This window comes from Aegilops tauschii, chromosome 3 (assembly GCF_002575655.3).
Source record: "Aegilops tauschii subsp. strangulata cultivar AL8/78 chromosome 3, Aet v6.0, whole genome shotgun sequence".
Lineage (NCBI taxonomy): Eukaryota > Viridiplantae > Streptophyta > Magnoliopsida > Poales > Poaceae > Aegilops > Aegilops tauschii.
Genome location: NC_053037.3, coordinates 580,389,241 through 580,403,245, shown reverse-complemented (window position 1 = coordinate 580,403,245; position 14,005 = coordinate 580,389,241). Strand labels below are relative to the sequence as shown.

General features: G+C 42.4%; 1 protein-coding gene across 1 annotated transcript; it reads right to left on the bottom strand.

Annotated features, from left to right (window-relative positions):
- Positions 1 to 2,090: 2,090 nt before the first annotated feature.
- Positions 2,091 to 3,620, bottom strand: LOC109766380 (F-box only protein 8-like). Its single transcript, XM_020325148.3, has one exon. The coding sequence runs from the start codon at positions 3,610 to 3,612 to the stop codon at positions 2,392 to 2,394; it is 1,221 nt and encodes a 406-aa protein (XP_020180737.2). The 5' UTR covers positions 3,613 to 3,620; the 3' UTR covers positions 2,091 to 2,391.
- Positions 3,621 to 14,005: the final 10,385 nt, after the last annotated feature.

The following is a 14,005-nucleotide window of genomic DNA, read 5'->3' as shown; positions in this document are numbered from 1 at the left end:
AGCTAAGAAGTGAAATGTTAAATACTCCCTCTGTAAACAAATATAAGAGCGTTTAGATCACTACTTGCATGCCTAATCAGATGTGATCTAAACGCTCTTATATTTCTTTACGGAGGGAGTATGATTCCAAATGATGAAGTGAAATGGTAAATATAATTCAAGATGATGCAATCGAAAAATATGATTTAGAAGCACATATTTGCATGCCTAATCAGATGCTATGGTATCAAGAACAAGAATGAATATCGACAGAACATTGCATTCAAAAGTTTACTACAATCTTATCATTCAATTTGACAAGTAGTGCTCCAAGCTCTTCTAAAAACCAGGTGCAACTTGCTTACTAAAAAAAGTGGAAAATCTGCCTCATTTCATCATCAGCTAAGACAAAAAAATAGAAACAAGTATATTTGCTAAATCTGTAGAATTAAGAGGACCAGCAGATAGTCTCTAAGAAACAAGAGGTAGGTAAGCTTAATAAATATTTCAAACGCTGACCAGAACAACTTAGTAATTTTAGCATCAACATGCACGGTAGGCCCCTCTGCCGAAAAGGATATTCACAGATATATGAATTTCATGCAACCATTGACAGTCAGAGCCTCTTGACCATAACTTTTATGCAACAAGAAAAAACTAGCAGGCTCATAGTGGACCTACAAGTGATGTCAGCAACTGAGGAATCACCCTGCAGGAATGGTACGACATACATGCCGTGACAAATTGAGCAATCTTACTTTCGAAAAATGGTACTGGACACGGCCTTGCACCGGTAACAGAGAGATAAGGAACTATAACAGGACAATTCAATACCTAACCAGATGCAATGGACACATGAAGAATAATGAATGGTGATATAAATATTTCACTCACAAGTTGATGATACAATCATTCCATTCAATCTAACAAGTAGTGCTCCGAACTCCTCTAACAATCGGGTCAAACTAGCAATTAAACAAATTGAGAGGATGATCCGCCACATGTAATTGTCAGCTACAACAATACTTAGAAACAGGACATTGGCTACCTATTTAGTACTCCCTCCGTTCCATATTAAGTGTGCTGATTTAGTACAAAAGAAAACTGCTTGCTGATTTTTAACATAGAAGACCTTGATAAAAAAGCCAAGGCAATTCTTCAGTTCAGAGAAAAACAGACATGGGGCAGATCAATTTGCAACTATTTTGAATTTGTCCAAAACTACTCCTTTAGTGATCTAAATTGACTTATATTTGTTTACAGAGGAAGTACTTCATAATTTAAGCATCAGCATGCTAGCCATTTTAGCTCCCCGGACCCTGCGCAAGCGGGAGCTACATGCACCGGGCTGCCCTTTTTTTTATGCTAGCCATTTTAGCTCAAAAGGATATTCACACAAGTCAAATCATGAACCAGTCAGAGCTTCTTGATTATAACTTGTAGACATGAAAAGGAAAATAGCCATCTCATAGTGGACCCATTTCATACGCATTGCGCAGAAAAAAAGTACATGGCTCTGCACGTCATTACAAGTTTCATTTCTCGAGCATATGTTAAGATTCAACATCATATGAAGCTGTGATTTCTTTAAATGGTTAGCAGCTAAAGTGAAATGATAAATATAATTTCAAATGATGCAACACAGAGGCAGAATTATAACACCATGTTTCAATACCTGACCAGATGTTAATGTAATCATGAACATGAATGAACTGCAACAGAACATTGACTTGAAAGTTGACTATAATGCAATCGTTCAATTTTACTAGTGTTCCAAGCTCTTCAGGAATCATGAGCAACTAGCTAGCCAACAAGGAATCATGTGCAACTAGCTAGTCTGCTAAAATAAAACAAAGAAATAAGAATCAACTGAACATTTTCTAAATATTTAGTATTAAATGGACAACTGGGTAAACTCTAAAAAAGAAGACCTCAAAACAAAGGACAGATTAATTATTCCGTTCAATAAACAGGGACCAAGAGGCAGCTAGATTAATAACAATTAAGTACTAAGCAGACCGCTATATAAAGGGGGAAAAGGCAAACATGAACAAATCGAGAGCGCAGGAAACAGGAAACCACAATATGATCTTCAATAAATAAGACCTTGATAAGAAAAACTAAGGCAATTCTTCATTTCAGAGAAAAACAGATATATGAGGTAGATCAATCGACAGCTATTTCAAACGCTAACCAAAACAACCAAGTAATTAAGTACTAAGCAGAACACTATATAACGGGGAAAAAAGAAGCCCATAACTGAGTTCAACAAAACATAGTCATGATCCAGAGTAATCGGCAAACATTTCAAACGCTGATCCAAATGACTTGTAATTTTAGCATCATCACTCACGTCAGCCACTTCAGCCCAAAATGATATTCAAAGAAATATAGCAAGTCATTGAGCTGAAGTCAGATGAAAGGCGAAGCATTGACAACATAACCCTCTAGTGCCGGAAAGAAGGTATGTGGAACTAGAGATTGTTTCAGCCGAAGTGGGGTAGGATAGAGGAGTCTGTGACCGAGACTGTCAACCAACTTGCCATCAATGTCAACCTGATGTAGCGAGCCGTTGTCAAATTTGGCCAGCACCAGCAGATCACCATCCCAATATGTGGCCTCCACTAGCCAGCAACTACCAAGATCTTCAGATTGCGCCATGAGCTCTTCAATGGGAAATTCAACCCGGCCTTTGGAGGCCCAGACTTGGCCTTGATAGTCCTGCATCACCCAGATATCAACAATGGTCTCTTCGTCATTAAGGCTGAACGTGCCAAGCATGTCACCCATCTCAAACAGGCCAGCAATGACATGGCCAGAAACAATCGGAGTGCGCATCTGCCGGAACGACTCGGTGGTGGTGTCAAATACCATTATCAGGTTGTCAGTGTGCCAATGCAAGCTGCCATGGAAAAGAACAGATCCATGGAAATTCATCAGTTCCTTGGCATCAGGGCCCCTTATGCGCCTCGGTGGCCGGCCAGAGCCCAATGTGAAGACATAGGAGCCACTTTTAGCATCAGCTTCCAAGCAGAGCAATAGTCGGTAGTCGCCGGTAGGGCCGTGTGGATACATCCCCAAGAGCTTGAAGCCACGAAGCTGGTGGAGGGGAGCATATTGACGAGTGGCCGGGTTGCAGATGGAGAGGCGCCTCTCACCCCTCTGATTATAGGTGCGTAAGACGAGGAGGCCGTCACAGCAGGCCACGGGAATGAAGCAAGAGGCGTCGTCAAATCGCGCGACGGACTGGAGCTTGTCGGCTGCCCGGTGCCGGTGGTCGCAGGTGATGATCTCCATGGACAATAGGTCGTCAGTGTCGCCGTAGAGAAGGGGGAGGGAGGGCTGGCGGGCGTGGTGGGCGAGGAGGAAGTCGCGGTCGGAGGTGGCGCGGCGCCAGGCGGGGGAGACGGCGCGACAGCGGAGGAGGGGTTTGGGGGGCAGGCGGACGAGGATCTCCCAGATGGAGATGTCATCGGGGAGGCCAGGGAGGAGAGGCGTCGCTGCTGCTGCGCTTGCGGCCTCCGCCATGGGCGCTCTGGACTGGAGCAAGGCGCGCGAGAGCAGTGGTAGAGGAGGAGTGGGTGGCAGTGACGGCGGCGGAGAGGAGGAGTGGAGGAGAGGTGGGTAGGTCATCCAATTCCTTCCTCTCGTGTCTATAAACACAGACAGATGCGGATGGGCTGGGCCGTTTCTTATGTGCTTCTCTCAAAACGAGCTGATCTGTGCAGCTCCGTTCTCCCTGGGTGGATCCTATTTGACGCGCGCGTGCGTCCACGAGACGCGCTTTCGCTGAAGCGCAGGAGCACCTGCGTGCGACGGGCCGCCGGCCCACTTCGTGAGTTAAGGCAGTGCCAGCAAACCGGTTTCTTCCTATTTGTTTCTCTTTTGCCGGCTTTCTGATTTTTCGTTTTTATTTTTTAATTCTGTTTCTTTTTTCTTTCTCTTTTTATTTTATCCTTTTTCATTTTTATTTTCATCCTTTGTTTTCAAAAAAGTTTGAAATTCCATATTTTCTTCATGATTTCATAAAAAATTCATGGTTATTAAATTTTGTTCACAGTTCAAAATTTGTTCAGCGTATATTACGGAAATGTCCAATGTATATTTAAAATTTGTTCAGCGTACATCAAAAAAATGTTCAGTATGTATCTAAAAACTGTTCAGCATATATTAAAAAATGTTCAATTTATATATTTAAAATTGTTCATCTTATTGGAATTTCGAAATTTCTGTTCATCTTTCCAATAATTGTTCGCGTTTTAGGAGTTTGTTCAAATTTAAAAAATTGTTCATGGTTTTAAATAGTGTTCGCGTTTGTAAAATTTTGTCCAGAGTTTTCTTTTTTTTTCGATGTTTGAAAATTGTTCGAAAAAATTGAAAATATGTTCGGTACTTTAGAGCTCGCGCCGCATACAGACACGTAAAACGTTTCAGCCCGATTGGTAGGTTCTAGACTTCACGAACGGCACGTCACGAGTTCGATATCTGGCCACCGCGTTCATTTTTGGCTATATTTTACGCGCTGGAGTTCCTGACCTCCAAATGGGCCGGCCCATGTGCATCTACCTTCGGCGAACGCACCTTCGTTTGACGCTAACGAGCGTCAGACAGGGAGTCCCTTCTCCCTGTCTCTCTCACCTCAAGTGTGGGTCCAGTTAATTTTTCTTTTTAGCCTAAAAAAATTTATTTTTTCTTTTAGAAACACAACTTTTTATTGTAAGTTTTATTTTTGAATTTTTATTGTAATTTTTTTACTATATTTGTGTGTGAGCACTAAGTGCTTTATTTTGTGAAAAATCTTGTATTACTCAACATCAAGAATTCCGACAATGTCTAGGACTTCCTTTGGCCCAGACCCAAGCCATACAGCATAATTGGATTCCCAAAGAAGCATCCCTGCGCCCTATTGTTTCTCGGGTTCAAAACCCGCCGGAGTTGATCTCAGAACTGCTCGAGCCCGCGACGGCATCGTGGAACGCAGCTTTGATCACAAATGTTTTTCCTGCCGACTGATGCGGAGGCAATATTGAAGATTCCGGTATGCACCAAGAACATAGATGATTTTTGGGCATGGCACCCGGATAGGAAGGGGCGGTTCACGGTGAGCTCCACTTATAAGTTCATGGTAAAAACAAAAGATTACAAGAGAGGATTAGCTCGAAGGGAGAAGTGGCTCATCTATCTGTGAGAAGGAGGAAAAGGATTGGACGAATCTATGGAACTTGAAAGTCCCTTCGAAGTTGCGTGTGTTTCTTTGGCGTTTGGCTCGCCACTCGCTGCCGACAACGGATGTTCTCAACAGATGAAATATATCAACCAGGGATGCATGTCCTTTGTGCGGTGTGGCAGATTCTTGGCGCCATGCATTGCTAGCATGCACTCATGCTAGGTGCACTTAGGCGCTGGCTGATCCCGTACTGGTGTCTAAGATGGCTAAAAACAAGGAGCCTCGAGCCAAGAACTGGCTTTTCCAGCTGAATGAGGATCTTGATCAGAACATGTTTGCGAGGATGGTGGTAACCCTTTGGTCGATCTGGTACTCACGGAGGCAAGCTATTCACGAGGGAATATTCCAATCACCCGGGCAAACCTCATCTTTCGTTGATCGCTACATAGCTGAACGATCATATTCCCACACAAGTGGCGAGGCAAAATCTTGGAACGGGGAGCCGTCAGAATGCTCCTCGGCAATGGTTACCTTCGCTGGAGGGAGTAGTTAAAATCATTGTTGATGGTGTGTTGGTGCGAAACAGAAGAGGAGGTGCAGTTGTTGCTGTGTGTCGCGACCACACTGGAACGTACCTTGGATCCTCCGCGGTGGTATATAATGGGATCAGAGATCCAACTATTCTGGAAACTTATGCATGCAGGGAAGCGCTGGCACTGGCGGATGATCTTCTCGAGCAGAGGCTAAAGGTGGCGTCAGACTGCCTGGGAGTGGTGAATGATATTAACAAGGGCACAGGAGGAGCTCATGCTGCCATCGTTCATGAAATAACAAGTCATTGTAATAGTTTTGCTTTTTGTTCTTTTGTTTATGAGTCTAGAAACCACAATTTTGAGGCTCATAACATCGCCAAGTTTGCATGTAATTTGAATGTAGGTAGACACGTTTGGCTGAGTAATCCTCATGACCCCGCACGTGTGCCTATGAACATTCTTGAGTAATAAAGTGGCGAGGTTTTTCTCAAAAAAAGTTTTATATTCCTATTTTATCTATTTTCTTACTTTTTATTTCTTTTCTATTCAAATTTTCCCTCTTACTTTGTTGTAATTAGCTTTCTTGGGTTCCACCAATCTTGGGTAATATTTTTATGCCGTTTTATGAATTGTTTGAGAAATTAAAAAAAATTATCACATTTGTGTACATATTTTTTGAAAAGAATAAATTGATTCTAACACAAAAGACTTTATCGTGTTTTTTCGCGGAACAAAAACGTTTTGCATGAGTTGCATAAACACATATTTTTCCCTAAGTAGGTAACACAGTTAATGGATAGGCGAAGGTATTTACAAAAAGGCTTTTCATGTCTACATACAGGGCAACTGATGCATGTCTGCGAGAAGCAGGTAATGTTATTCTTTTTTTAAGTAGGAGATAATGTTATTCTGACTGTACACTGAGCATGGCTTGCTGTATTTTGATTTGGCAACTTGTTCCCAACATTTTTCTTCTGTTGTTTAACCTAGTATGTTCCTTCTATTCTCTCCGCTCAATTTTTATATTTTTTTTTCAAGCCTTTTTCTCTATTCCTCCTTTGGGTTTCCTTTCATTGATTTTCAAATACGCTTCATGTTTTTCCGTTAGTTTCTACTGATTTTCTGAATTGAATTTTAGCCCTAGTTAACCTAGCTCGCTCCAGTTTCAGCTACTAACAGTTAGGCTAGGAACCAAGGAACGCTCACTACCTGATCGCGATGTACTCACCCAGCCAGTCAATCAGTGAGCTCTGGTATAATAAGAGACGCAACCTTGTGCAGAATCTCAAAGAAGGATGCTCACGTAATTGCTACCTCTAGAAGAATTGCAACATTGGGCCGAAAACCATGCACGCTGGAGGATTTGTGGCCAAAATTGGAAAATTGGATTATCTTTGCAAATTAATCCTGGCCAACGATCTTTTAACAAGTACAAGATCCATCGGATTAAAAAAAACAAATAAATAGGAAAAACTTTAAACTTGCATTGTCATATCTCATGAGTTCAATGTGATTGAATTTCTGCCAAAGTTTATTAGTTATGATGAAGGAAAATTGAAGTAGTAGTCTTTCCAGGAGTCTGAGTCAACAGAAAATTATGAAATATGGTATGGCATAATCCTTAACGAAATTCCCTAGAAATCAAGGGAACCACATAAAAAATGCATCCAAATTATATCATATAAACTTCTGTTAGATATCTTCCAAATCAAATATGCCCTAAAAGTGAAGATTTGGTCGTACTGCATGGGCCCCTTCGTTTGTTACTATTGATGTTATATTGGTATCTACAAGGATACAAAAGGTATGTGCCTCAAGAATGGCGAGCTTTCAAGCGCTCAAAGGTTGTCCAGGTTTTTCTCCTCTTGATTTTTGCTCCGAGTAAACGATTGCAGAGACACAAATGATCCTTATAATGACTGAGCAAGCAAGCACATGCCGCCATGACAACCCCTTTACCTTCCCTGACTTCATGACCAATAGAACATTGTGGACTATATATGTCGGAGCACATAGACGTTTCTCAATGATTATGCCACTAACCTCACATAAAAGGTAGATATATATGTACTCAAAAATATAAAAATGTATCTATGCGGTGGTACGTAGGATTATGAAGCACTGGGAATAAGTACACATTAGGGTGATAAGACAAGGTATCAGTTCTGAATACACGATCTCCATGTATGACCCCATTGCAGATGAACCTGGTCGGGGACCTTGCGCCTATTAACAAGTTTGATTTTGTTGGATTACAAAAAGAAAGAATAGGAAAAAAACACATAATTGCATTGTCTTCGTCCAAAAGATACAAAAGATGATTCTGGCTTCGAATAAATAATTACACCCACATGATCTATTTATGACGACCAACCATGCAAGCACAATGCACCATGCCGCCCTACTTTACCTTCACTGACTTCATGGCCAGCAGAACATCGCGGACTATATGTATGCTCCGAGCACACACACTAATCTCACTTCAATGTGTAGCTACTCACCAAAAAAGAAATGGTTGTCTGCATGAATACTTAGGATTGCGAGGTACCGGGAATGAGTACACACTAGCATGAGAGGGCATCGACGCCTGGACTCAATCATCAAGAATTCAGTATCTTCTAAGCACAAGAAGAACAGATCCTTTCGGCTACCTAGTACCAGTCACTACTAACAGCTAATTGAATTATCTGCTCTGTGTTAAAGAAGCCGGAAGTTGAGCTTGTGCAGATGGTAGTAGCAAGAACCTCAAATGAGGCCATAAGAACCTCAAGACGTGGCCATGTGACCGAGCACTTCCCCATTGGTAGTGTTGGGTGTGTCGGCTCCATCAAGGGTTGAATGTACTGGTATGAACACATGTGCTGGTGGCGCAGCAGCACTACACCTAGCATTTGCATTAATAATCCCTTCTTGTGCATGTGTTGGTCTGATGTACGGGTGAGAGAAACAAAATTTGAATGGGAAAGAGAACTTTCAATCCAAGTTCTAATTGGCACTGGGTATTCATGGATGCTTGTTCCTACTCTTCTCATATTTTGACTGCATGCATGCACATGCACTGAATTAGGATTTCGGTGCAAGCTAAAAACAAGGGATAAATCATTGTGCCGTGATCCAGATTATAAACTAAGAAGAGGGGGAATGAGTCATTAGCAAATACACATAGCTGCAAGAAAATCTGTTTTCATTGCTAACTGCACAATCTGAACTATAACTGCAGTTACACAACCTGATTGAACATCACATGAAGCATTGATTCCTTCAAATGGCTAGCAGCTAAAGTCAAATGATAAAAAACATAATTGCAACCGGAGCAATGCAAAGAGAGAATTTTAGTGTGTTTCAAACTTTCAATACCTAACAAGATGAAATAAATTGCGAAAAAGAATGAACGCAGATAGAAAATTTCATCGACTATAATGCACTCTTTCAATTAAACTAGTACTCCTGGATGTTTTTCTATTTAAACAAATAATAAACAGAGAATAGCATAGTCAACAAGGAGGATATCTGCCTCATTTCATTGTCAGCAACAGGTACTTTGTTCTGGATACAGAAACAGGAAACATATGTATGTTTGCTATAAATTTTAGTACTAAGAAGACCACCAGGTAATCTATAAGAAAGAAGACCTTGATAAAAGGACAAGTCGATTCTTCACTAAATATTTTGGACGGTCTCCTATTCGGGCAAAACTGGTTCGTGCTGGAGCCGCTGTACCGTGCCCAGAACAAAGGACCTTCTAGTTCCTAGGTGACATCAACAAAATAGGGAGAAAGAGCAAAACTTCGAGGTTCCAATGCAACCTGGAATGGACAGATCCCAGAGCATGCAGTCAGTCCGTCAGATAGCTCTGCTAGGGAAAATATCCTGTGGAGCTTAGGCTCATGGACACCCCCTTATCTAGCCATCCAATTCTGCATCGCGATTCGTGCAAGTAGTTTTTTTTTGTTTCTCTCATATAGTTTAACATATGAACTTCAAACTTTTCAGCACAACAAAACATTCTGACTAGAATGTGGGAAAAAACTTCCAGATTTTTTCGTGCATCATAAATACTAAAAATAAGATTTTTTTTAATTAAAAAATCTCATTTTCTATATTTTTCTTGGACAAAAAAATCTGAAAGTTTTATCCCACATTGTTCTAAGAATGTTTTGTTGTTCTGGAAAGTTTCAAGTTCATTTGTTGTTTTGTTTTGAAGAAACAAAAAAGAGAAAGTTTTCATGTAGTAAGTTAGTTGTGTAGCACGGATCTCAAAGCAACATTATATGGTGAGGATAGGAGGTGTCCAGGAGCCCGTGCTCTAAATATCCGCGTCGCCTCTGCTAGAAGAACTGCAACCTTGCAACAAAAGGCAGAGAATACAGTTTAAGATCAAGACACTTTTCCTTGGTCTCAGATTGATCAAACGCACTGAAATTTATTAATCTGGGTGTTCGGCTTGTATATTACATCGACTTGGTAAAACTGTAACCACAGGCAAGAAATTTGACACCACTTAGTAGCATGCTAGATAAAACTGAATGTGGGCTTACTTCAAGTGATCCTGCAGCAGGACAAAACATACTCAGTAACAAATGATCAAAGTGAATTTTGAGGCAGTCAATCCATTTGAGACCAATGGTACTGAAGATGATCTTGCGCCGGTCACACGGAGATAATGAACATGCCTGGTACTCCCTCCGTAAACTAATATAAGAGCGTTTAGATTACTAAAGTAGTGATCTAAACGCTCTTATATTAGTTTACAGAGGGAGTAGAATCTAAAGGAGAACACAATCTGGAACCTCAGCCCGACCATGATAAACCTAATCCCAAACAATGCAAGAGCAACGACAACATAACATTTCAACACCTAACCAGATGTAATGGATACATGAATAAGAATGAACGAACATTTCACTGAGAAGTTGACTATAATGCAATCATGCACTTCAACAAGCAGTGCTCCAAGCTCTTCCAAAATCCAGGTTCAACTTGCTAGTCATCAAAGAGGATAATATTCCCTAATTTCATCACCAGGAACAACAGAACTGGTAGCCATTCAGCCTAAAAGGGTATTCACAGACACAAAATTCATGCAACAATGTAATAGTCATGGCTTCTTGATCATAATAAAGAAACTAATCTTTGAAACACACCCCAAAATGACTTGGTAGTTGAGGTATGGAAATAAGCATAGATTTCAGGCAACCATATAACAGCAGAGCTTCTTGACCACAACTTGATATGCATCAACAGAGAAGCCTGCAGGATCAAACTTCATATTGCAGATGATGAGGATACCGACAGGCTGTTCAAAAGTGCCACAACACTGAACAGCTATCAGATTCAGATCAGACGAAAGGCGAATCGTTCACAACATAACCCTCTAGTGCCAGAAAGAAGGTATGTGAAACCAAAGTTTGTTTGAGCAGAAGTTGAGTATTAATTGAAGCGGCCTTTGCGACGGAAATTGGCAACCAACTTGTAGCGCATAAAAAAATCCGTACTTTCAACCTGTCAGTCAGCTCTGGTAGAAGAACAGCAACCTTGCAACGAAAAGCAGCCAATACAATTTAAGATGAAGGTATTTGTCGCCAGTTTCTGGTCGATGAACCCCCACCCCCGCAAAACACATGTTTAAGTTCTCGCACATATACCCCAAAAGAGCACGAGTGCCACAGAAAACTGAACATATGTAGCCTCCTAGTGATGTGAGCAGCTGAGCAATTGCCCTGTAATGGTCCAGTAAAAAATGATCAGAGACACAATTCCTGGTGATGTCCTACTTCTGCTCGAGACAATCTGATTTCGACCAATGGTTATAGAGAAGAAAGGAGCATGGCTGTGTCTCGAGGGGAACACCAGCATGACCATGATTGAGATAACATCAAAAGATGCAACAACAAAGCCAGAACTATAACTGAAAATCCAATATCTAACCTGATGCAATGGATACATGAAGAAAAATGAATTGCAAGAGACCATTTCACCGGGAAGTTGGCCATAATTCAATGAGCAGTGCTCCAAGCTCTTCCACAAATCAAGTCCAACTTGCTAGTCAACAAAGGGTTTAATGTGCTCTAATTTTATCATCGGCTACAACAGAACTTCAAAACAGGAAACCAGAGTATTCAAAAGAACTGGATGATCTTTAATAAATAAGAAGACTTCTAAAAAATAAACAAAGCCAACTCTTCAGTTCAAAGCAAAACAGGGACACAAGGCAGATCAATTGGCAACTATTTCAAATGCTGAGGAAAATGACTTGGTTATTTTAGTATCAGCATGCATGGTAGCCATTGAGCCCAAAAGGATAATTCACCTCAAAAGCAGAGCAAAATGGCTTGGTAATTTTAGCATTAACACAAGCAGTAGTCACTTCAGCCCAAAAGGGTATAAAAAAAGGCATAGATATCATGCAACCACATAACAGTCACTTCTGGTCATAATTTATTATACATCATACATCAACACAAAAAGAAGAAATCAGCATGCTCATGCTTGATCCAACTCGTAGACATTGCAGCTCATGAGGATATGAAGACTAGGCCGTTAAGAAGCACCTCCTCACTCAATAGCCATCAGATGAAAGGCGAAGCGTCCGCAGCATAACCGTCTAGTGTCATGAAGAAATCATGAGGTACAAGAGTTTGTTTGAGCCAATGTTTATAGGCTGAGATGTCTCGGAAAATAGCAATCAGCTTGCCATCAGTGTCAACGTAAAACAGCGAACGCCCAAGTCTGACCAGCAAGAGCACGTCGCCATCACTCAAAGCAACGGTCACATGCCAATAGGCTAGAGTACCAACAATGCCTTCAAGGTTCCCCCAGATTTGTGCGACTGGCAATTGAACCCGGTACTTCAAATCCCAAACCTCACTTTCGTAGTTGTGCAGCACCCATATATCGACAGTTTCCATGGCCCAGTTACAGCTATAGATGCCAAGCGTGTCATCCATCTCACAGATACGTGAGCTGGTGGGGACAGGTGGAGCACGCATCTGCCGAAACGACTCAGTTGTGGTGTCGAATACGATTATCAGTTCGCTTTTACCCACATACTCCCATGGCCTGCTTTCAGTCTCATACAGCACCGGGTACCAGTGCAGGCTATCACGTAGCCGGACAGCTACATCTAAGAATGCTAATTTGATCTCCGAGCACCCGACATACCTCCGTGGCTGGTGGGAGCCCAGCGCAAAGACATAGCAGCGGCCAGTTTGATGTCTAGACGAGTCAGTGTTGTTCCTCTGTTGCAGTAACAGCCGGTACTCGCCGGTAGGGCGGTGTGGGTACATCCCCAAGATCCTCAAGTCCGGCAGTGGCTCGGGCCCGGGGGACACCAATTTGAAGTCACGCGTTGCTGGGTTGCAAACGGAGAGGCAGGTGCGAGAGCCACCAGCGTAGTCATACTTGGAGAGGACGAGGAGGCCATCGCAGGAGGCCTCCACAACGAAGACCCCGTCAAGCCAGGCGACGGTGTGGAGCTGGGCAGCCCGAATGTCTATGGCGAGGATGCTACGGTACCCGTTGCCGTGAACGATGGGGAGGGCGGGCTGGCGGGCTGGCGGGCGTGGTGGACAAGGAGGAAGCGGCGGGTGGAGGTGGCGCAGCGCCAGGCGCGGCGGACGGCGCGGCAGCGGAGGAGGGATATGGGGTCGAGGCGGATGAGGATCTCCCAGAGGACGATCTCATCTGGGAGGTTGTGGAGGAGAGGAGTCGCTGCTGCTGCCGCCATGGTCGCCGGCTGCGGCTGGGAGTGGTGCTGGTGGCGGCGGCGGCGGTCAATCGGTGTTTCGGTGGAATGGGGAATTGGAGATGAGCGTATAGAACTCTGGTCTGGGCTATTAAGTGTACATAGCTCTCAAACGGGCTGGGCTAAGCCCACAAGAACAAAGTTTTCCATACTTGAGAATGTCCTGTAGTATCAAATTTCAATATTACGCTAAACAAATAAATTTCAATATTGTGCCGTAATAATAAAACAAAATTTCAATATTGTGACGATGTTGCCACCAACAAAATTGTGACGACTACTCAAAAAAAAATGTGAATTTGTATGAAGTTTGTTCTGATATGCCACCTACAAAAAGAGAATAGGAAGAGCGTACTACCAGACTTAAAGTAAATGAATTCTACTCTCAACACTCACTCAACTGCTTTGTCTGGCCTACAATACGTTCCAAGCTTCAGCTACTCTTTCTCCCATTCCCACCCTTGCATTGAATTACTTGTACAAGTTTAAATTCTTGCAAAGCCTCCAAGGGAGCTAGCCTTGTCATCGTCGTCCGCCGAGGGTTAAGCCCAGCTGCATCTTCCCATGACGCGCAAGGGGGTT

What these genes read in the sequence shown, in the direction of transcription:
- LOC109766380 (XM_020325148.3), bottom strand. Translation starts at nt 3,612, where the DNA reads ATGACCTACCCACCTCTCCTCCACTCCTCCTCTCCGCCGCCGTCACTG.